Source organism: Ictidomys tridecemlineatus, chromosome 8 (assembly GCF_052094955.1).
Source record: "Ictidomys tridecemlineatus isolate mIctTri1 chromosome 8, mIctTri1.hap1, whole genome shotgun sequence".
In the NCBI taxonomy this organism is placed as follows: domain Eukaryota; kingdom Metazoa; phylum Chordata; class Mammalia; order Rodentia; family Sciuridae; genus Ictidomys; species Ictidomys tridecemlineatus.
This window is the reverse complement of record NC_135484.1, coordinates 110,106,194-110,129,399: the sequence shown is the minus strand read 5'-3', so window position 1 is coordinate 110,129,399 and position 23,206 is coordinate 110,106,194. Positions and strand designations below refer to the sequence as shown.

The 23,206-nt window shown below is 50.3% G+C and overlaps 2 protein-coding genes across 2 annotated transcripts; both read right to left on the bottom strand.

Annotated features, from left to right (window-relative positions):
- Nucleotides 1-2,244: 2,244 nt before the first annotated feature.
- On the bottom strand, nt 2,245-6,916 carry Treml1 (triggering receptor expressed on myeloid cells like 1). Its single transcript, XM_040283689.2, has 6 exons — nt 6,836-6,916; nt 6,357-6,689; nt 4,091-4,205; nt 3,642-3,727; nt 3,128-3,180; nt 2,245-2,773 (listed from the first exon to the last, which is right to left on the bottom strand). The coding sequence occupies exons 1-6, from the start codon at nt 6,876-6,878 to the stop codon at nt 2,567-2,569; spliced, it is 837 nt and encodes a 278-aa protein (XP_040139623.2). The 5' UTR covers nt 6,879-6,916; the 3' UTR covers nt 2,245-2,566.
- A 3,501-nt stretch (nt 6,917-10,417) lies between these two features.
- Nucleotides 10,418-15,985, bottom strand: Trem2 (triggering receptor expressed on myeloid cells 2). Its single transcript, XM_078020048.1, has 5 exons — nt 15,837-15,985; nt 13,962-14,312; nt 12,566-12,656; nt 11,812-11,990; nt 10,418-11,743 (listed from the first exon to the last, which is right to left on the bottom strand). The coding sequence occupies exons 1-5, from the start codon at nt 15,874-15,876 to the stop codon at nt 11,727-11,729; spliced, it is 678 nt and encodes a 225-aa protein (XP_077876174.1). The 5' UTR covers nt 15,877-15,985; the 3' UTR covers nt 10,418-11,726.
- Between the last annotated feature and the right edge of the window lie 7,221 nt (nt 15,986-23,206).

Here is a 23,206-nt window from a genome sequence, read left to right as displayed (position 1 = left end):
GCTAAAGGTGTTTTTTAGCTGAATTCCAAAGATTCTAATATGAAGAAATCGTCTCACCAGGCAGCCTGCATTTGTTTTGCATGTGGTTTCTTATGATAAAATTTAGAAAGTCAGTATTTGCATCTTAGAAGTTACTTTTATAACTATGGCTCTGGTTGCTATTCATAGACTTCTTATCATGAGCACTGACAGAATTTATATACAGACAGTTCCTAACTTACAATGGTTCAACTTGTTATCTTTCAACTTTGCAATGGTGTAAAAGTGCTACCCATTCAGTAGGAACCATACATAGAATTTGGATCTTTTCCCAGCCTAGTGATATGCAGTAGATCCTCTCTCACAATTCTGGGTGGCAGCAATGAGTCACAGCTCCCACTCAGCTGCAGGATCACGAGAGGAAAACACCGATATCCATAGTGTACTGTGTTGCCACTGCTCTTAGGTTATTGAGTTTTGAGTTCTCACATCCCATCAAGTCTACAAAATGTTCACGTGTGTGTGTACATGAGATATTTAATACTTTGGCATAAAACGGTCTTTGCATTAGATGCCTTTGTACACTATGGGCTAATGTGTTTTGGGAACACATAAGGTAGGCTAGGCAAATGACTCTTGGTAGGTTACTTGTATTAAATGCATTTTGAACTATGATATTTTCAACTTAAAATAGGTTTATCAATACATAATCCCATGGTAAGTAGAGGAGTACTTACTCTTCATATTCCTGCTTCCACTCCATTCAATTGATCATATAATCTTCCTTATTATTTTTCTTGCACTGTTGAATAGACATTTTACTTCTGCTAGATTGTAAAAAGTTCTAAATACATTCAGAGCACATTTTTCCCTCTGGTTGTTTTTAATCTTTATTCTCTCCTTTGTCTGCCTCCTTTCTCCTCCAGTTTTTAATCATCTTATCCAGAGAAAATTAAGGCTTAGTTGATTGGTGAGTAACCTGACAGTTGAGTCCACAAGGAACAGAAGTTAAATAGGTTCTGTCACCAACTGAAACTTTTATCACCACAGGAAACCCAAGCTCATTGAAAACAATATCCTTAGACTTAAAAACCTAGAACCTGGGGCAGAGCCCCTGACCCTTCTCTTGATGTGCCTAAGCCAAACCTTAGGGTTCCTCCAGCTGGGAAAAACCACTTTTGTTATTGTTATTGTTCTTGTTTATAGTACTAGAGGCTGAACCCAGAACCTCACACTTGCTAAACAAGTGTTCTATCACTTAGCTACATCTAGAACCAACCTCCCTCCCTCCTTCCTTCCTTCCTTCCTTCCTTCCTTCCTTCCTTCCTTCCTTCCTTCCTTCCTTCCTTCCTTCCTTCCTTTTCTTAAGACAGGATCTCACTAGTTGACCAGACCATCCTTGAACTTATGATCCCCCTTCTCAGTCTCCTGAGTAGCTGGGATTACAAGCATGTGCCACCACACCTGTCCAGGGAAAATCTCTTTAGGCTAAACTCTCTGCGATTGTAATATGGCCAGTTCCTGAGTACTTGTCTCCTGCATTTAAGTTGTACATCCCAATTTGGGCAGATGTTTTCAAAGGAACAGTTTCAGATGAAGTTCTGGCAGGGACCTTAAAGGCCTTTCTGTTTCCAGCCTGGTCTAACTTTCATTCACACTTGAACATGGCCACAACCCTCCCTGCCCTGCTGTGCCTTTTCTCCACTGGGCTTTTCCCAGCCTCTATAGTTCAAACCAAAGGAAACAGAGCTACCGGATGGTCACCTCACCAAGAGAGCCAGTTCTGGTCTGACTGATGTCTACAAAGGTCTTTTATAGCCTAATGCTTGAAACTCCTTTGTCCTTCCAGGAAACAGACATGGTGTCTCTCCTTAACTCCTGTTTCTTTTCAGGCCCATCTCCCATATCCCATCTGTCCTGGGTCTCCTTTAACTTATTACTAACTGCCCCACTGTCCCATCATATGCTATCAATATGTCACTTGTTCAAAAGGTGCAAAGCAAGAAGCAAAAGAGCTTCCTTGACTCAAGCAAATGAATATACTTCCAGGCCTTAGGGAAGAGGCAGGAAATAGTTTCAGAGGAGTCTTTTGGGTGATCCTTGACCCAAACTGCACTGCAAGGTTCTAACCAGGGAAGAAACCGCTGCAGGACAGCCAGGAAATCATGCAGCACAAACACTGGACCAAAATAACTTTGGTTTGCAGCCCAAGTGATTGTCAAACTTGGTCCCTTTCCTTCCCAAATCAACCATTAAGAGTTCACATATCATCAATTAGGGTTTATTTAGCCCAATGTGTAATGGCAGAGGAAGCATCGTGGGGCAGGGGTCTTCCCCAAGAGCCCTCAGTCATATCTGAGTAGCACATTCCCTATCCATAAAGTGAGGATATTGGATAATCCCTAGTTGTTCATAGGTTCTGAGCTGGGGGGATGGGTGCGCAGAGCCCCCAGGGTCAGCCCCTCTGCATGTACAGTATGGTGAACAGTTCAGCTGGGTAGAGTCTGACTATTAGGTAGATCCTGAACTGACTTCCAGGAGGCCCCTCCGCTTTTGTCCCCTCCTGGGAAGAAAACTGTGGCATATGTCACAGATTTGGAGGACATAGAACCTTAGGAGGCAGAGGAGGTGAGGATGGGGATGGAGGTTTCCCGGGTGGGCAATCAAGAGGGAGGCTGGCATAGGCGGCATTGTCGAAGGAAATTGATGAGTCAATCCGAGCACATGGTGCGTCCAAAGGCAATCCAGCAGCGGGTCCAGAATCGTGGATGTGGTGGACTACTGAGGAGGGGCCCTGCAACAAAAGCAGGCAGGTCAGGCAGAGGGAGTGCCCCCCATGCCCCAGTTACCTTTAGTGGGAATCCTGGGAACATCCTGGATATCCATCCCTCCACCTCTCTCCAATCCTAAATATGTCTGTCAGTGGACAGGAGGACTTTGAAAGTTGATGAATATTTTCAAGACCAAGTTACTCCCCAGATCTAGGGAGGTGAGTTACCCAGGTGATCACTGGGGCCAAGTTTACAGCATTTAGGAAGAGGACTGGGTCCCTCTCCTTTCTCCACCTTATCATCCTGGGACCTCTCAGCAATTGTGATGAATAGAGACTCTGGGGGAATTTGGTGGTGGACATGCAGAAACCTCTTACCGTGCCTGCAACTCTCTGGCTCGAGAACTGGTCACAGACATCAGGCCTGTTCCCTGGCAGGACAGACAACAGCACACAGTCTACTTCCAGGGCTGAGTCTACTCCCTCACTCCCTTCAGAAGCCTTTGAAACTTTTTTCCTAGTGCATATTTGCCTACCCCTTCCCACCACTAAACCTCTACCCTTCATCTCCCAGACCCCTCCCCCAGTCTCCCCATCTCTCCCCACCCATTTATTGCTTCCATATTCAGTCTACCTCCTAGAACCCTTCCCCTACTTATTCCATCCCCTTTCTTCTAATCCCCATCCCCATTCTTTCCAATTCTGATATTTCCCCAGGCCTGCCCCCATTGACTCTCCCTCCCTCCTTTTCACCCCTCTGCTATGGGAATTCTAGGGTGTGGGTGCTTAACTAAAGCCCAGACAAGTCTTTCTTTAGGGGAACAGACCTAGACTCCTGGCCTCATCTGCAAAACTGGTTGAGGCTGGGCTAGGTGGGTAAACAGTTACTGACCTCTCTTTTTGGTCATGACAGCAAACAGCACCACAGCTGCCATCAGAAGGCCCAGAAGGGACACAGCACACCAGATCAAGGGGATGCTGAGGGACAGAAAGGAATAGGTAGGCTTAACCCTAACCCTGCAGAGAGTTGCTAACCAGGAGCCCTGGAACAATGAGAGGAGAGCCACATTCTTGGGGATCCAGGGTTGAGAGGACATGGAACAGGATGGGGAGAGTAGACTCAGGTAGACAGACACATTATCAAGGTCTCCTGGCTGAAGATCCACCAAGATGAAGGACCCAATGCTGAACTGGGGTAAAGAGATCGGTCAGTTTGTCTGTCAATCAGAAGCTCCTGGGGATGGAAGGAATCCCCCCTTCAATTTAGTCTAGAGCTCAAAATAAGTCACATCTCCACCAGTCACCTTCTCCCAGCCACCCTAATCCAGTCTTTGCCAGTACCTCTTCTGCTGGCTGGGCTCCCAGGGGCTGGCACTGCCTGCAGGGTCCAAGGAGGGGTCCTCAGCCAGACTGCCATGCTTATGGGTCTCCTCCTCCTCCTCTCTCAGGCCAGGAGCTAACTCAGAAGGAAACATTTAATGAGAACACCCACTGTGGGCAGGCTTCGTGGCTTGATGGGGTCTGAGGGACTAGAAAAATGGAGCCAAGGAAGAAGAAGCCCTGAGAAAGGGACACAAAGGAGCAGCTGGGACGTTCCTCAGGGCCTCTCACTCTGTGGGTCGGGGAATGGCGCTGACTCTGTATCTTTACCTAGTTGCAAATGTACCCTCTTTCCTCTGCCACCAGCTCCCTCCCTGGCCCCCTGCATTTCCTCTGCCACCAGCTCCCTCCCTGTCCCCCTGCATTTCTTCTCCTTTGCCTGCTCCGCGCTGCACCCCCCTAGTCTTCCCAGGCTGCCCAGACTATGCAGAAAAACCACTGAGTAATCTCTGCCTGTCTTCTGCCCCCACCCAGGAAAGGTCTCTCCAGCTTCACCCTCAGTGGTGACCTTGCTCCCAACTCACTGGCCTCAAATGCTGCCTCTCTATATACCTGTGACCCTGTGGTCCCACCTGAGTGCTGGTCAAGCCCCATCCCAAGCTCTGCCCTCTGGTCAGCATTAATGTGAGGCAACACGGGGACACCCTCCGAGAGCCTCAACTACCCGAGACTTAGTTTTGTGACTGTCATCCCTACAAAATGCTTGAATTGTGGCTACAGGACTCAGATTTAGTTGACCTGGGCCAGAACATCATTTTAGGTATCTGGCCGGTCTTTTCAGGCCATCTAGGATGGGGCCTCACCTTATTCTTGAGATTCACCATGAAAGTGCTGTGGTGCCAATCTTGCTGCCCATGTCTTGCCCTCCTGGTGCCATGAGGCTGCCTTGGTCAATGCTCTCTGAAGCTAGATGCTTGCCTGAGCTTCAGGCCACAGCCTCTGGCTTCCCCGTACCATTTCCACACACCTGCCTGAACCTGCATCCTCCGCAGCAGCAACACATTGCAGAGGGCTCTGGGGACCTGCCTCCTGCCCCCTATTCCCAGTGAGGCTTATCACAATTTGCCTTTTAGGAATTTAAAAGAATTCCTTGACCACAGAGTGACAAAGAATAACTAGGATTAACCACTATTTTTGTGGTACAGGTTAACAACTCAAGATGAGCAGATTCCACTCACCATTCAGTCTACCCTCTTATTTATGGAATACATTTCTTAATTTTATTCTTTGGGAATTAGACACAAATGATTTGAGAAAAGGAGGGAAAAAAAGTGAAAAAAAGTCAGTATCCATCAGAGAAAAGTAGCAGTAGTCCCCACTTTAGATGGCTGATATTTTCCTCCAGCATAGTTTATTATATAGCATCTTATTTTTCTGGTAAAAAAATGTTTATTTTAGTACTTAAATACTTGAAAGATGTGGACTGCATGAATGAAATGTAAAAGCAAAGTGTTTTATATAGTGAAATTAGGGTTGAGAATTTTGGCCTACATATTAATGACACTTTTTCCATTTTTAAAACTGAATGAGTTGAAATAGTTGAATTGTACCCTGCCTGGAGGTCACATACCCACTTGATGCTCCAAGAAGACTTGTCAGGTTAAGATATGAATTCAGTTCATTTTTTCATCAAACTCATTACTATAGGATGAAAAATCTTAAAGGTATAAAAATTTTAATTTATTTATATGCTCGAATTCAATTTTGGGGGGTCGGGTAAGTACCAGGGATTGAACTCAGGGGCACTTGACCACTGAGCCCCATCCCCAGCCCTATTTTGTATTTTATTTAGAGACAGGATCTCACTGTTGCTTAGCCCCTCACTTTTTTGCTGAGGCTAGCTTTGAACTCGCCATCCTCCTGCCTCAGCCTCCCGAGCCTCTGGGATTACAGGCATGCACCACCACACTCGGCTCAAACTCAATTTTGTTTAAAACATTTCTAAGGAGGAAAAAAAAAGATAGCATTGAGTATGCTGGAAAAGGAAGCAAAAACCATGGTGTGTGAGGAGGAGACTCTTAGTGGCAGGGGAATCCATAATGTGGGAGGTGATTTATCTCAGACTCCCACCCAGTTCAGTTTCCGCTCCCTACAGGGCTGTTATGAAGATATCTCTCCCACGGCCTCCCCGCAGGCACCCCCATCCCTCAAGGCCCAAGAGCCCTGGCCACAGGTGGGGGCTGGGAGGGCAGGTCAGGGGGTGATGAAAGGCCCCAAGATAACTCACCCGAGGGGAGCACCTCCAGAGAGACCCGGTGCAACATCTGGGGGCCCAAGGCTCCCTCCACCATGCAGCCGTACTGCCCTGCATCCTCCTCCTGCAGGGTGACCATTTCCACCTGCAGCAGACCCCCTCCCAGGTCGGTGAGAAACATGTGCCTGTCTCCTGGGGCTGAGCGATCCACCCCTGAGGACACCAGGGGCTGGCACCCCTCAGGCGAGAACCGGCACCACACCTTCCGGGCTCTGACATCCTGGAGCCGGTAGTGACACTGCACCAGAATGGAGCCCCCCACGGGCACCTGCAGTACCTCTGGGAGGCTGCCCTCGGAGCCTTGACCTAGGGAAGGAAAGGAGGAGGGAGTGAATGTGGGCCGGGGGCTGGGGCCACCTCCCAACCCAGCCTCTAGCGTGGGGATATGGCATCTGCAGGAACCCCAGCTATTCCTGGACACGGAAGGACGAGTAGCTCCATCTGAGTCTTACCTGCTCGTCCCAGGAGCAGCAGCAGGAGAAGCCTGGGGCCCATGACTGGGCTGGCAGATGTCAGTTCTGGGGTTCGCCTGGTCACTGACACAGCATTCTCCTGAGGAAAGGAAACATCTGTCTCCGATGGTCACGTGGGGCTCTCCGTGACCGCAGAGTGGGAGGTAGGGACGGGTGGGCATCTCCAGGGTTGGGGATAGGGAGCTCTTCCAAATGCTGGTTGGCTTAGTGCTCAGGAACTGAGCCTGCAAGCAGAGGCCAGCAGGGCTGGTGAGAAGACCAGAGGAAAGGCAGGAGCCCAGGGCCGGGGCCAGCCACAGCGGGAGGTAGGGGCAGGATCTTAGAGAAGAAGGGAGGGTGACCTTCAGGGTCTTCCAAATCTGTGGATGGAGAGCTATAAAGGAGGAAGGAATGTGGCCTACTAATGGCCAAGACCAGCTGGTTTTAAGTTATTCACAAATGCCCCCATCACACCCCCAGAGCTTCAGGACACTGCCCCTCCTGAGTGCCACTTCACAGCTGGTTACGCCACCTCCATGGCGCATCTGGCCTGGGGCTGGCTCCTGTCTCCCCTGCACACTCCAGACCCTTTCCATAGGGATCCATGCTCCTCAGCTCTGGAAACCAGATTACTTCCTTGACAGTTACTTCTCTACATTCCTTTTCTCCCTCCATTTTGTCTACAACTTATTAATTAGTTGGATGTGGAATCTTTCATACCCATCTCTTTTTCGTACCTTTGCTCATTTCCGTCTTTGTGTCCATGTTGCTCTGCCTTTTAGGAGATTTCCTCATATTTTTTCTCTACCTCTTCTTTTACTATCTTTTGGATTTTTATTCTTTAATATTTTTAATTTGCAATATCATTCCCTCCCCACCCTCTTTCTCTCTTTCCTCCAGGCTTTCTTTACTGATGGCATACTAGTTTGTTTCATGAGTGTTCTGTCCTCTCTGTTGGGAGACAATTCTCAGTTCTTCACCTTTTTTGCAAAGAGGCCTATTGAGAGAGGAACACTGCGGGTGGGGGGTGACTGTGCTCAGTCTTGCCTTGGAAGCTAGAGACTGTTACCTCCTGGGAGATTCGTAGCCTTCCCCTTCCTCCCTGGAGAAAATTTATTCATGCTGGAGAATAAAGTTCTCCCTCTTTCTCTCTCTTTCTCTCACTCCCTCTTTCCCTTCTGCTCTCTCTCGAGATAGACCAACGTCCCAGGTGCTCTACATAAACTGCAAATCTCATGATTTGGGGTTCCTCTCCTGGGATGCAAACCCACTTCCCTCACTGGAGAGACACTGGGCCTTCATTCATGCAGCCCAGTGTCTGGACTCTGAGGAACAAGGACAGAAAGTGAGTAATAAATTGACCACGGGCACCAGGGTGGACAGCAGCCGTCAAAGAGATTAGAGCTGGGCTGGGGCTGTAGCTCGGGGGCGGAGCACTTGCCCAGCATGGATGAGGCATTGGGTTCGATCCTCAGCACCAAGTAAATAAAATAAAGGTATTGTGTCCATCTACAACTAAACAAATAAAATAAAATAAAAAGAGATTAGAGCTGTCTGTGGGGACACCTGGGTGGGGCACCTTGCAGGGTGAGGCCCAGGATAGGACTGGAAAAGCCACCCTCCCTCCCTCCTCTCCCCTCTCTGTCCTTCTTTCCTTCAGGCACAAGGGAGTCGAGAAAGGGAAGCTGGCCCTGGGAGCCTGAGATGGCCAACTAGGGTAAGCTGAGCCTAGTGAGGCGGGTGGTAGGGTGACCCTCTAGCCCTGTACCCCGGGGACTGAAGGTTTTCCCAGGTCATGGCAGAAAGTCCTGAGCAAACCAGATATTTATCTGTTCTGCCAACATTTTAATTTCCTTGCAAGAAAGTTATTTTCACATTAATAAGCCACGAGGGAGTGTTTTGTGACGAGCAGAATTATGTTCAACATTCAACTGAATTCCTCAAATGAATATTGCCCACTGCTGGGACAGAGGTGGCCAGGCAGGAGGCTGGCCTCCAGGGAGGTGTCATGTTGCTGGACATGACCGGGAGGAAGTGAGCTTATTGAGGACATACTGTGCACCAGACAGCTGGCCAGGGACTCTCACCAATGTTATTACTTTTAACCTCACAACCCTGTGAAGACGGCCAGGCATGGGAGGGGGAGTGTTTGCGGTTAGTTACGTTTGTGGGTGAGGACACAGGCTCAGAGGGACTGAGGCACTCAGCATGTCTGGCCAGGGGCAGAGGTCAAACCCAGGCTCAGTGATCTGCGTGCCCTCAGTCCAGGGTGCTCCTGAGCCCACGGCTGGGGACCCCAGTGGTGATCCCAATCCAGAGGTGGAGGACTCTGACGGGGGCAGAGCAGGGAGGAGGAAAGGCCGAGTTCTCAAGCGGAGGAAGCTCCATTCTGAGCTGGAGGTGAATGGGGCCACTATGCCCGAGCGCCAGGGGTCCCCAACGCCTCCTCCTGTTGGTGCCCATATGGGAGTAGGTAGCGAGGGCTCAGCTCAGTCCTGGCACTTAGACTTTGTCCAGAATCTGCGGGGACAAGGCTGCTGGCCCAGGATGCAATGAGGGAGCTTGATGTCCACCGAGCCAGGGAAGCCCGAGAAACAGTTTGGCCCAGAGTACGGAGCTCCAGGGCGGGGGCCAGGGGAGCAGCCTGAGTGGGGTGGGAGGCAGGGTGGGGACACAGCTGGAACCAGGGGAGTGACGTGAGGCTAGAACGTGAGCTCTGTGCTGAGCACCTTCTCAGTGACCCCAAGTCCAGCCACCTGGGGCCAGAACAGAGAGCCCAGGGCTGTGGCCCACTTGGTTCCTCCTCCTGCTGCAGCCCGCCCTCACCCCATCTCCCCCTCACTCCTGCGTAAGATGAAGAGGGACTTGTGAGGCTGCGCCCCTGCCCTGAACACCCTCCCTCATGCCGTCCTGGTTCATTTCCTCCCCTCCTTCAGGGGACACCTCAATGGCACCTCCTGACTGCCCGTTTAAAGCAGCCCCTCCCCAGCCCTCTGCAGCCAGGACTCTCCACCTGGCTTTGGTTTAATTTTTTCCCTGGCACTTTTTGCCCTCAGGCACACGTCAGGTTTCCTGCTGTGTTGTGCTCCTGTTTTTCTCCCTCTTCTCCCTCCAGACCACTCTCCGTGTGGGTGGAACCCCAGTTGCTGTTCACTGCTGTCCCTCCAGAGCTCAGGATGGTTCCTGGCAGAGACCACCCGACGCCAAGACGTTCTGAATAAATTAAAGGATGAATGAGTGGGACTGAGCAGAGGGAAGGGTCCCTTGAGTGCCAAGTGAACTTTGGATCCCGAGGCAACACTGGGGGACCCAGGGAAGCCCCGTCCCTGGGTTGGAGCCTTGGTTTCTTTTTAATATGATGAGGGGCTTGGACCACGTCTCCAGCTCTGATAGGCTGCACTGTGGCCCAGCCCTCCTCACTTGTCTGGAGGGAAGTAGCCTGGTGGATGCAAACTTCAGGGGGTGAAAGGAGGAGTCAGCCGCCTGCCAGGTGCAGGGCCCTAGGGGCAGGAGCCCTTGGAGGGGCTGTGGAGGGGCCCTGGGCCTGGGATGAGGCTGGTGAAAGGAAAGTGATCACAACACTTGAGCGACCAAGAGGTCTTTATTGAATATGATATATCAAGAACTATGTAATGTTTTGAACAACCAATAAAAAAAAAGGTCTTTATTGCAGCCATGCAACAGAGGAGAAAAAGAGAGAGAGAAAGAGCGGGGAAACAGAGAAGAAAGAGGGGGGCGAGCAAAGAGAGAGAGAGGGGAGGAGAGAGTGAGAGAGAGGGAGAGCAAAAGCAAGAGAAGAAAGAGAGAGCAAGAGCAAGAGAGAGGGACTGGCAGGAGGGAGCTTTTTATAGCCCAAATCTAATGGGGTCTCTGGTCTGCAGGCTGCCTTGTTGGCCTACAGTGATTGGGTCACACAGTGGTGTCATCTTTGGCCTTCAGGCAGACGGGGCAGGGACTAGATGTGGGTTTCCATTGCACCAGACAGGTGGGGGTTGAGTGCTCAGCCTTGAGTGGGGCTGAGTGTTCGGACTTGACACAAACAGGTGATAAAGGACCAGACAGAGGGGGGTTTGAGTGCCTGGGTCATCCTGCAGCTAACATTGGTTCAGCCTGCCCTGCAGACAGCTTAGTTCAGCCTGCCCTGCACCTAACAGCTGGCAATAGTCCCAGGAAGCAGGGGGAAGGGAAGGGGAGAGGAGAGGGAGGGAGAAGCAGAGAAAGAAGCGGGAGGGAGAGGAGAGAGAGGGAGGGGGGAAGGAGAGGGGGAAGGAGAGGAGAGAGAGAAGGGGAGGGAGGGAGAGGGAGGGAGAGGGACAGGGAGAGAGAGAGGGAGGGAGAAGAAGGGAGAGGGAGGGAATGAGCACAGGAGAGCACAGGGTGACAGGAGAACGGGGCCTGACTTGGTGCCTGAATCTAGGGAAGGGAAGAGAAAAAGGAAAAGGTTGGCCGGATGGGAGCCTTTGAGAATAGAGGGACATGGTACCTCTGGACCCGAGGCCCCGAGCAGTGAGATCCTTTAGCTTTCCTTCATCTAACCCTAGCCCTAACCCTAGCCAGGAAGCAAAAGAGAAGAGCTTCTGGAAGGCCCGAATCCAGTAAAGCAGGACAGTCGTGGATTGACTTCTGAGAGTTTAATGTCCAAAGCCCAGGAGTTGAGAAGTGACCTGCCTCCCAAAACACTTCCCCCACACACAGACACACACACACACACACACACACACACACACACACACACACACACACACGGCCCCCTTCCAGGCCCCAGAGCAAGCAAGGTACAGGGTGAGTGATGTCTTGCTGGGGCAGAACCAGGAGTCTCGAGCGAGCGTGCAGGCTGGGGTGGCCCCTGGACGGCCTCTCCCCAGCTTCTCCCATCTGGGGTCCTCTCCTCTCATGTGTCCGTGGAGCCTGCAATGATCCGTGCTCAGCCCTCCCGCCCTGCCGCCCCCCAGCCATCGCCAGGCTCCCCAGCCCACCTGTCAGCATCTGGAGCCGGTGCCCTGGGTCGTCGGCACAGCCCTGCCCGCTGGCTGGAAAGCTCCTCTGCTTCTGGCACCGCCAGGCTGCCACCCAGAGAGCGCCGGCAGTCAGCAGCTTGCTGAGAAAGATGAAGGCCAGGAGGAGGAGGACGGAAGTAGGTGGAAAGGGGGTCTCCCTTGAGAAAGAGAAGGAGGACACTGGGAACCTTGAGGTGGCCTGCAAGCTGGAGTCTCCCCAGAGGGTTGGGGAAAGCTCTCTGCCCAGCACATCCCGGGTGGGGCTGGCGGGGCCTGCACTCCACCCTCCCTCCCTGGCCCAACAGCTGTCGGCTGTGCCCGTGGTCTCCTAAGGTGTGTGAGTGTGTGCACACACGCGCACTCAGTGGTTACGTGAGCATTTAAACACCGACACTCAGCCATGGACCCGTCAGAAGAGATTCTGGTTCTACCAAAGGGACGGGGACCCAGGAGTCTGGGGCTGGTGCTGCGACTCTCGCTGTTGCTGACCCATGGGGTCCTGGGCTGCCAGGGGAGGGGTGGGGGGTTGCCCAGTCAGGCATCGGAGAGCCAAAGTGTGACAGAAGGATTTCAGTCTCCTGTCATTGGCACTGTCACGCCAGACATGCCAGCTGACGGGCAGGGTGTAAACAGGACCTGGGAAATTGTCCTGGAATCCGCGGTCCCGGGACCTCTGTCCCCACCCGGCGTGGGCTCTGCAGCGCGGGAGTCTGCCAGGGTCTGCTCACTGTACCTGGAGATACTGTGCTCCACAGGGACAGCCTCGAAGCTCCCAGACTCCTCAGGGACCCAGAGGTCTTCCGTGTCCTGGTGATCCTGGGGGTCTGCAGGAGACAGAGCTGTCACTTTGCAGCTCTGTCCTCCTTCGGGCCAGCTGCCTTGGTGGGGAGAACCCAGGTGGGGTCAGTGAGGCCCTGGGAGTTCCTGTTCTGCATGGATCGAGTCTCGAACCTCTCTGAATTTCAATTTCTCACCTTGACAGCAGGGCTGTTAGGAACACCTCCTCCCTGCAGGAGTCAGCAGGAGCCACTCTGCGGGGTGTCTAGTGTCACACAGGCACTCAGGGGCTGCCATCCCTCTCTCCATCACACATCCCTCCCTCCTTCCATCCAGATGGAATCGTGGATGGGTTTAAACTGTCAGGCTGTCTGCACAAGCAACGGGTTACTATTACTATATCATTTCCTGCCATCCTCTTGGGAATCGACTGAGCCTTAGACCCTGACAGGGCTGGAAATGCACGTTTCTGTGTCCCGACTCCATGAAAGAGAGGGGGGACTGGTGCCCAGGTCTGGCAGCTGCCCCTCCTTAAGGAGATACGTTTGATCCTCATTGATGATAAAGGGCCATACGGGGGTCACTGGAAAAGAGGAGAGTCAAGAAGGGACCTTTGCCCTTCTTTGGGACACAGCTGCCTGCTAGAGACAGGCAGAAGGGTGGTCCCTGTGCAGAGCTCAAGGGTGTCTCTCCCCCTCAGGCCTGAAATGCTAATCTCAAGTCAGTTCAGTGTCAGGAGGTCTGGGGTCGCCAGGACTAATGCCATCATCTCTATATAAACCATCCCCCCACCCCCCGCCTTTTTTTTTTTAGCAGTACTGGGGAAAAAACCAGGGCCTCTCACATGCTAAGCAAGCCCTTGACCACTGAGCTACACTGCCAGCCCCATCATTTCCACTTCAGGATGGGGAAATGGAGGACCAGAGAAGTGAAGCACATTCCCCAGCAAGCATTCCTTTGAGGGTTGTTTTTCTGCACCAGAAAACTTCATCTACGTTGATAAGTTCCTTGGCTGAGTGGACAAGTGAATGGATTAATCTGCTGCCCCTTAAGGTCCACCTGTAGGTGTTCACATGCTAATCAGATGTCAAATGGGTGAAGCAATTTGAGAAAGTAGGGCCAAGGCTAACTCCCACAAATGAATGCAAATTAGAGAGAGATGCCCCGCCTACAGGTAACACAGCCCTGCACCAAGGCACAAGAGGAGTCCCCGCTGGACTTGGCTCCCTTGCACAGTGAGCAGCCTGCAAAACCGTCCATGGCACTCACACTGTGAGTTTTCCCAGGGACCCTATGGTCCTGAACACAGATGCCCAAAACATGAGGCCTGGCCCCAACAGCCACTCACTCACCTGCCAGCACCTGCACCAGCACCTTCCGGAGCGTGTCGGCCTCACTGCCACGGAGGCTCTGGCACTGGTAGAGGCCAGCGTCGTGGTCTTGAAGATTCCGCAGGGTGATGGTGAGGGTGCCGCCCAGGGCATCGTCCGTGATGGCCGTGCTCCCATTCCACTTCTTGAGGAAGGCCAGCAGCCACAGGCTGTGCGTGCTGACAACGCGCTGGCACGGGCCCTCCTGGTCCAGCTGGCGGCACCAGGCCTTGCGCCGCCCCCAGTGCTTGGTGGAGTCGTAGGGGCAGGAGACCTGCAGGGACTGGCCCGCCACGCCCTGGAGCACTGTGGTGTTGGGGGCTCCGCCCGACTCTGCAGAGGAGACATTCGCTGACTCCTCCATTTATTTACCAAATATTTATTGAACACCTGCTATGTGCAGCGAACCAAATGGACAAAAATTCTGTCCATAAGGAGCTTGTGCAAATGGGGAGGAAGAAACAGGTACCTGGCACAGCCCAGGCATATTTTTGTGGGAATTTGGGAACCGGGAAACCTAGGTCCTGAGGCTGGTTTTCTCACTTTTTGACATGCTGGGCATCCTCAGAGAAGAAACTGGCCCTCTCTGGGCCTCTTTCAGAAACACATGGTTTTTAAAACCCCTCCAGTTCTCTTCTCCACATCTTCTTCCTGTCTTAGGGGACTAGGACCCCTCCTGTCCTGTCTTCATTTCAAGACAGCAGGGCCACTGGCCCCTCAGGCCTGGGGCTGGTTCCCAGTGGGCATGTCCCTCCCTGCCCGGCCGTGCCTGCCTACTCTGTGATGCCCACTGATACTGCTCCACAGACTCCTCTCTCCTGACCTTGAGCCTCCAGCTTCCCTATTTCTGTGGCTTTGTTCCCCTTTCAGGAAGGACTTGTTTCAAAACTATTTTGGGAGAGGCATGAGGCTGCTATTTTGGGCATCCTCTTTGGGGTAGAGGAGACAGACGTGGAGACCCCGCTTCTTGCCAGGCAGGGGCTACCAGGGAGTCACCAGGAGCCTCCTGCCTGGGCCTCTTTCCTGCCCACCCCCGCCTCCAGCCATTATTGTGTCAGAAAATGGAAAGGTCAGGCCAAGAAGCTGACAACCTGCCTCTTTTGGAACCAGAGACACCAATGCACAGTGGCCTCCCAATGCATCCCCTTTCATCCATCCCTCTGCCTCCAGCCGGGCCACCACGGGCCACCACACACCTCCCTTCCCTCTCCTCCTCCACCAGGAGCTGCGGGAACAGACCCCATCACCTCTCCTCAACCCAGGTTTCCTGCTGCCTTGGGGATCGAGAAGTACCATTCCCCAATGGAAGAGGCCATCATGTGCAAAATTGGGGGTGTCAGTGCCCCCAACTCGGTGGCCAAAACCCTTATTCCATGCCTCCCATCAAGAGCTGAGGCCAAGGGGACCTTCCAAAGGTGAGAGGGTCCTCTCCGAGATGCAGGTCACAGTTCCGGGCCTTTCCTCCTTCCTTCCCTCCCTCCCTGCCACTCCCTGGAAGCTGGTCTTGTGCTTAAATGGTTCATAATTTTAGGGGCTCCTACCAGTGCCCCCCAAACTTCCCCCGACTGCCAGCCCGTGCCTCAGATGCCACCGTCAGCGTTTTCTCCTTCCCATATGACTGGGGGCCAGAAGCCCCTTCAGCCTCCATCCCACCAAGGTGGGCCCATGTGAGTTTGGATCCCGGGGGGGAGGGGCAGGCGCGAAGACCCCCGGCAGGTGGGGACGCTGTGCGGAACAGGTCACTTGGGCGAGGCAAGGACTTCCAACTCCTTCCTATTCAGCCCAGTGCCAGCTCCCGGCCTCCACCTAGTCATATGTTCAAGAAAGGGGAGGGAAAGAAGGAATGGGGGGACCTACCTGTGACAAAGAGCAGGAAGAGCAGCCAGAGAGGCTCCATGCCTCCCACCCTGGCCAAGGGCTGCTGTGCCTTGTGCAAGATCTTGTCTTTCCCTTGAGCTGCAGAAAAGAGAGGGACCCACACGTCAGGCGCTGCGCACAGGAAACTGGGCTCCTGGCCATTGAGCAACACCAGGACTGGGGTCTGGCTTCGTGATTCAAGGAGGGGCTGCGTGGGAGGAAGGGAGAGGAGGAGCCCATGCTGCAGCCCGGCTGGAGGAGGTCGGGATCCCAGACCTCTGAGAGGCCAGCCACCACCGGCCAGTGCCAGCCCCTGTGACAGCACAGGGTTGGGGCCGCTCAGTCAGTCTCCTGGCTGCGCCTAGCCGGGTGGTCACTATGCCCACAGCTGCATGCCAGCCATCTGCCGGTGCTGGGCTCCCTAAGGACGGAGGACAGCTGCTCCTCTGGGAGGACATGACTCACATTCAGCCCTTCTAGTCCTTCCCCCACCCCGGGCTGGCACCCCAGAATGTGGTAGCCTCTGTGAACATGGACCCAGACTTCCTTCTCCACGTCTGTCCTTCCTTGCTCCTGGTGTCTGCAACCACACACCCAGAACCCCTCCGTGCCTCCGTCCCCGTATCCGTAAATGAACATGATGATAATCTATGGCGCTGTCGGAGGGTGACATGGATTCCTACAAGTAAAGGGCTTCTGAACAAGGCTCAGGAAGTACAGTACTAACCATGACGATTACCTAGTTAGCAGGAGAACGGGAAAATGGGTTGTCCCCCAGAGGAAGGAGTCTCTCTCTCATCTGAAATGTCCTCCAGCGTGGCCTCCTTTGACCAGTGGGTGTTTGCTGCGTGACATGCTCGCACCAGCATTTATTCTATGCACAGGGCATGAGTGAAATCCTGACCATCCAGTGGGAAAGAGTAGGACACGGCACTTCCCGGAGTCCTTGGGTATGGGTGTTTTCCCACAGGTACAGGTTCCTGCAAAGAGTGACCCAGGCTTAGCCAACCTCTTCCTCTCCGATTTTAAGCCCTGGCAACTCCCCCGTTGACTTCTGTCCCTGCAGCCTCCTGCCCTTCTAGAGCGCCGTCTGCGTGGAACCACATGTAGCCTTTTGAGTCTGTCTCCTTCACACAGCACAATGCACTCGACATGTGAGAAGCTGTGTTTCTCAGCCATTCATTTCTTTTTATTGCAGAACGGTATTTTGTTTATAAACATGAAAGTCACAGCTTTTTTTTTCACAATTTTCCCAAACTGGAAATAAACCAAATGTCCATCAGTCAGTAAATGGCTGAAGTCCCTGTTGAGTTCCACTGACCTCCACATCCGTCTCTTTACCAATATCACGCGGTTGCGACTGCCTATTGTAATTTATAGTAAAACCTGAAATCAGCTTGTGGTCCTCCAGAATGGTTTTGACTATTGTAGTTACTTTTGTTCAAATTTTACAACTGGGTTATTGATTTCTACACCCACTCGAGCACACACACACACACCTGCTGGGCTTTCTACTGAAACTGCATTGACTGGCACGGTTTGAGGAGAAACAGACACCTTAGCAAATATTGAGCCTTCTATTCGATGGACAGTTTAGCTCTTCGTTCATTCGCTTCTCCTGTCTCAGTGATTTCTAGTCTTCCACATGCAAGTCTAGAATTTTAATTGTACCAAAGCATTTCATAATTTTGGTGCTATTTTAAATGTTTCTAGCTTTCTAAATCTTAGAACTCAGAAGTTCCATAAATCTTTATCTCACTTTCTGACCCATTAATACTCCATTCTGGTTCCTTCTCCCACTTCCTTCCTACCCAAGGCAAGGGTCCCTGTTATTCCTTTAAACTCTATAGCAAAGGACAGGCATCAAGAAATATTTACCAGTCACTTGCAGCATGTTCACATCAAACATTCCCTTTTTCTAGTGCATGCTGATTCGTGGTTCCTCTGACCCTCATTTCTGAGCGCAGGGACATTTCTGCACTGTCCTAAGCCAAGCACAGGCTCCTTCCTTTTCCTGCACTAAATCTGGGTCCAAAGACACCTGCCAGCTCACAGCTGGGCACTGAGGCACCTCCACTCTATTAGGGACACCCAAACCTCATCGTTCACAGATGCGTGCGTTCACCCAACCACCACGCATGTGCCGGTCACTGTGCTGGGCAGCTTGGGTCTCTTGGAGCCTTGGTGATCCTAGATACGTTGGTGACTTTGCTGCAGAAAGCCCTAGAAGCTTGGCTAGCACTGACATGGCATGCACAGGACACATGACATATTCCAAATGTCTAACTTCAGCCGAGACATCAGAGTGGCTGGACAGTCCTTCTCAGAATTCCTGGAGGCTCCCGGGTGAGCTCCCTATGGTGGCTGCTCAGAATCGTGGCTCTCCCCAAACACTCCTCCTCCCTGCTCCTCCTCCCCTAGGATCAATCCAGATCATCCGGTGTGAGCATCCTCACCATCTTTCAGATCCTCCATCCTCCTCCCATCCCCACTCCAGCCATCTGAGCTGCAGGGAAGCACCAGATTCCTGCCAGGACCATGGCCAGTGCCAATATCGGCACAAGCTGGGGGCCAGTGTGAAACAGCCTCTCAGCGGGAACAACACAGACTCCATCAGGACACACCAGCCCAACTTGGGAGAACCCCTGCCAGCCCTGCCTGAGACGTGGACCTGAGGGGGTGGTTGGTGGAGACCACTCCACCATTGACTGAGGCCACCAGCCACAAACATCAGAGCCCACCGGTGACATTCATGATCGGCGGCCACACAAGGCTTCCCTTTCCCACTTTCCTCTTTGACCTCGCCCTGCTTTTGTTTGATCTCACCATCCTGGATTCACACCCCTGGCCTCAAGTGCCAGTCTAGGACCCTCCTCTGATGCCTCTGACGGCCCCCTCCTCCCACCTCTCTGTCTCTCCACCACTGTTCTCTGACAATTCTGCCTCAGGTGGTTCTTCTTTTCTTAAATTTGATATTTTTCTAAGTTGAGGATCTCAGTCCTGCTCAGGGCAGAGCATCTCTCACAGGGATCAAAGAGAGAAAGAGGGAGAATGTGGCTAGAAGGTGGGGGTCGGGGTCGGGGTGGGGGTGGGAGGGGGTTAGGTCATAGGCAGGGGGACAGCAGCCAGCAGGCCCCAGAAGCAGTGACATAGGATTGTCAGCCCAGAAGGACATTCTGGTGGAGGACACAGGAGATGAGAGACAGAGGCTTAACGTGGCATGAGCCACTGTAGAGATCCCTGGGCTGAGGTCCAGTCACGGTGGGGCCTCAGACGACATCCTCATCTGCCATTTGATTGAATCAGAACTGGACAAGTCCTGGCCATGTCAGAGAGAATGCACACCCAGCACAGGGGGCAAAGTGTGGGGACAGGAAGACGGGGTGGGACAGAAATTGGAAATACAGAGTCGGGGTTAAGCGCGTGGCTGGGGCTTCACACAGATCTGGGCTTAAACCTAGTTCTGTATTAATGCGGCTGGGGCAAGCCTCTTAACGCTGAATTTCACTATCTGGGTTTGTAACGCTGTGGCAAAAATAAAAAAAATAAAAGATGAATAAAAAAATTAAGAAAAGACTAGATGTAGTGGTGTGCACATGTGATCCTGGCAACTTGGGAGGCTGAGGCGGGAGGATGGGGAGTTCAAGGACAGCCTGAGCAACTTAGTGAGAAATGAAAAGGGCTGAAAATGTAGCTCAGTGGTAGAGAACCCCTGGGTTCCATTCCCAATACCAAAATAATAATAATAGTAATAATAATAGTTGTTATGATTTTCCTTCCACTTCAGTGTATTTCTTTCTAAAATCTTCCCCCCACCCTAGTCCATTTTTCTCTTCCCAGATGACAGTTCCCTCGAGCCCTGATGGTCCCCAGCCACACACTTTCTCACCTATGCCCTCTCTTCCAGGGTTTCCCATTTCTCCCTTCCCAACTGCACCTCCACCTTCACAAGGTCTGGTCTCCTCTGTCCTGAAATCTCCACGTGTGCCTCCACCTCCCCTCCAGGGCCTACCCTCCCACGCCTTGCTCCCACTCTCCACTCTCTCTCGACCACACACTTCTTTCAAAAAATATTTTTCAACTTTTTTTTTTATTGTGCGTCATTTAAAACATATTCGAACACAGATTGAATACTATAATAAATCCCCTTGGCCAATCACCCACTTTCAACAACAGCATCACTATGTCGGATCTTGGGTGATTCTCCCTTCCTCACGTATTATTTTGAAGCGAATCCGATCTATTGTGTCATTTTATCCATAGGTATCATAGTTATGGATGAAATGCTAAAGTGACTCTTTTTAACTATCTAATAGAAGAAAAAGTAGGCCCAAATCTTCATCGTGTCAGATTAGGCCCCGACATCCTTAACAAGACTCCAGTAGCACAAGAAATAAAATCAAGAATCAGTAAATGGAATGGACTCAAACTAAAAAGCTTCTTCTCAGCAAAAGAAACAATCAGTGAGATGAAGAGAGAGCCTACATTTGGGGAGCAAATTTTTGCCACATGCACATCAGACAGAGCACTAATCTCCAGGATATATAAAGAATTCAAAAAAACTCAACACCAAAAACACAAAACAAATAACCCAATCAATAAATAGGTTAAGGAACTGAACAGACACTTCTCAGAAAAAAGATATACAATTGATCAACAAATATATGAAAAAAAGTTCGACATCTCTAGCAATTAGAGAAATGCCAATCAAAACTAAGAGTTCAACTCACTCGAGTCAGAATGGCAATTATTAAGAATACAAGCAACAATAAGTGTTGGCGAGGATGTGGGGAAAAGGCACACTCATACATTGCTGGTGAGACTATAAATTGGTGCAACCAATCTGGAAAGCAGTATGGAGATTCCCTAGAAAACTTGGAATAGAACCACTATTTAACCAGCTATCTCTCTCCTGGGTCTATACCCAAAGCACTTAAAAACAATATACTACAGTGATGCAGCCACATCAATGTTTATAGCAGCTCAATTCACAATAGCTAAATTGTAGAACCAACCAAGATGCCCTTCAATAGACGAATAGGTAAAGAAACTGTGGTATGTATACATAATGGAATATTAATCAGCATTAAAAGAGAATATCATGCTAAGCGAAGTAAGCCAATCCAAAACAAACAAACAAACAAACAAACAAACAAAGGCCAAATGTTCTCTGTGATAAGTGGATGCTGATCCACACACAATTGGCGTGGCCAGGGGAGCATGGGAGGAATGGAGGAACTTTGATTGGGCAAAGGGGAGGGATGAGAAGAGATGGGGTATGGGGGTAGGAAAGATGGTGGAATGAGATGGACATCATTACCCTAGGAACATGTATGAAGACACAATGGTGTGACTCTACTTTGTGTACAACCAGAGAAATGAAAAATTGTGCCCCATATGTGTACTATGAATCAAAATGCATTCTGTCATATATAACAAATATATAACAAATTAGAACAAATAAATAAATGATAAAAATGTATTGCTATAATCTTAAAGAATTTCTAATAGTTCCAACAATATCAAATGTATTTCACAGGTTTAAAAAAATTCAGGATCCAAATAAGTCCATTTATCCAGTTGGCTAATATATCTTTTATGTCTCTTTAAAGTTTCCCTCCACCTTTTCCTTCGTGCAGTTTATTTGTTGAAGGAGTCAGACTGTTGATCCTGTAGAATTTCCCAGAGTGTAGAGTTTGCTGACCCGTGCTCATGGTGTTGCTTACCTTTCTCCTCCGTCTCTGCGTTTTCTATTATTGATGCTTAGTTATAGAGCTATTTCTAGATTTTTCCCCCACTTTGGTAAATACTTTGTAGGTAGAGTGTGTTCTCTAGCAGCAGGTACCTAACCTGGGGAGGGGGCTTCTTTTTGTGATGCTAGCAGCTCCCTTGCTCAAGCCCCAGGTTCATTAATTCACTTGAGGCTGCCAAAGGGATCATGTCTTCTTTAAGTGTTAATCAGAATACTCGTGTGAGGAATGACACTCTCTCCTCTGCTTGGCTTGTGCAAGAAAGGCAAGAGGCGTGTTTTATTAGCATGCTTTTAAAAGTTCATTACCGCTCTGCAATTGTGAGGGGTTAGATTTCACATTTTGGTATAACTATAACTGAGTGATTTAAACAGATTGGAAACAACCTTTCAATCCATTGTCATGGTTACCATTACTGACGTTCAGATTATTACATCTTTGATCAGTGGTTAGTTCCTGAGTCCTTTTGAGCTGATCCAAGTTGTCTTCAATGACTTCTTCACCATCTGGTATGACAAGATGTTCGAGGCTTAGCTTATAAATTTCTTGCTAGACTTAGGTCAATCAATTTTCGGGTAGGCCTGGTTCTTTTGAGTAAACACTGGTATTTTAAAACCTACCATCTGGGCACTATTGGAGTTCAACTACTATTGGTTTACTCATTGTCTTTAGGCTTTTTTACTGGACAGTCATAAAATATGTTATCTTTCTAACTACTTCTTCAAAAGTTTATGCTGATACTTTCAGTTTAATATCAGGACTATAACCAGTACAGAATAAGCAGTATCGCACACTTATAATCCCAGCAGTTTGGGAGGCTTAGGCAAGAGGATTACAAATTTGAGGCTAGCTTCAGCAATTTAATGAGACCTTGTCTTAAAATAAAAAACAAAAAAAGGGCTAGGGATATAGCTCTGTGGTAAAGTGCCCCTGGGTTAAATCTCCAGTACAGGGGTGGTAGGTGGGGAGTGGGGTGGGGGATACACACAACCAAGTTACTATCTAATAACTTTTGTATTGCTCCTTTATCTTCTTTCTCTCACATTGAAAATTCTACCCCAAATGGTAGAATCAGAAAATCACGTAGTTACTCGTTTGTTTTATTTCTTGTTATGTTTCAAGAGCACAGAATAATATCGCCAGTGTGCTCACCAACGATATGCTTACTGAGAACAGATAAACATTTTATTTGGCTATTATTTTTATTCTTAGGGTTTACCTTACTAGGGATGTATAATTAATATACTGTGTAAAGTTGTTCCTCTCTGTGTGTTATGTCCCCAAATTAAGAATAGGTGGGTTCAAGGATTTCTTTCTTTTTCCTGGTCCTTTATTTATTTTGCTATTTTTAAAATGAAATGTCTTTTGTGACATTGTGATATAATAAGAAATATGTATTTGGTCTCCGCCCTGGGTTCCTGAGATAGCTCCCAATCTCCTTGTAGATGGGGGTACTAGGAGAATCTTTCGTTCTAATAGTTGGTCTTTGAGCCCCAGCTCCTGTCACAGAGCTCCTGAGATCTTGGTAATTTTCTGAATGATGGGAACACTGGACACAGAGCTCCTAAATCCCTTGGAATTTCCTGGGTAATATGCACCTCTTTCGTTCTAAATAAAGGA

Coding starts and splice junctions, on each gene's coding strand:
- Treml1 (XM_040283689.2), bottom strand. CDS start 6,878: ATGGGCCCCAGGCTTCTCCTGCTGCTGCTCCTGGGACGAGCAG. Junction 6,690..6,835: donor GCTGCTCCTGGGACGAGCAG/GTAAGACTCAGA, acceptor TTCCTTCCCTAG/GTCAAGGCTCCGAGGGCAGC. Junction 3,181..3,641: donor TGTCATGACCAAAAAGAGAG/GTCAGTAACTGT, acceptor CTGTCCTGCCAG/GGAACAGGCCTGATGTCTGT.
- Trem2 (XM_078020048.1), bottom strand. CDS start 15,876: ATGGAGCCTCTCTGGCTGCTCTTCCTGCTCTTTGTCACAG. Junction 12,657..13,961: donor GCTGGTGCAGGTGCTGGCAG/GTGAGTGAGTGG, acceptor TGTCTCCTGCAG/ACCCCCAGGATCACCAGGAC. Junction 11,991..12,565: donor GTGGAGCACAGTATCTCCAG/GTACAGTGAGCA, acceptor CTCTTTCTCAAG/GGAGACCCCCTTTCCACCTA.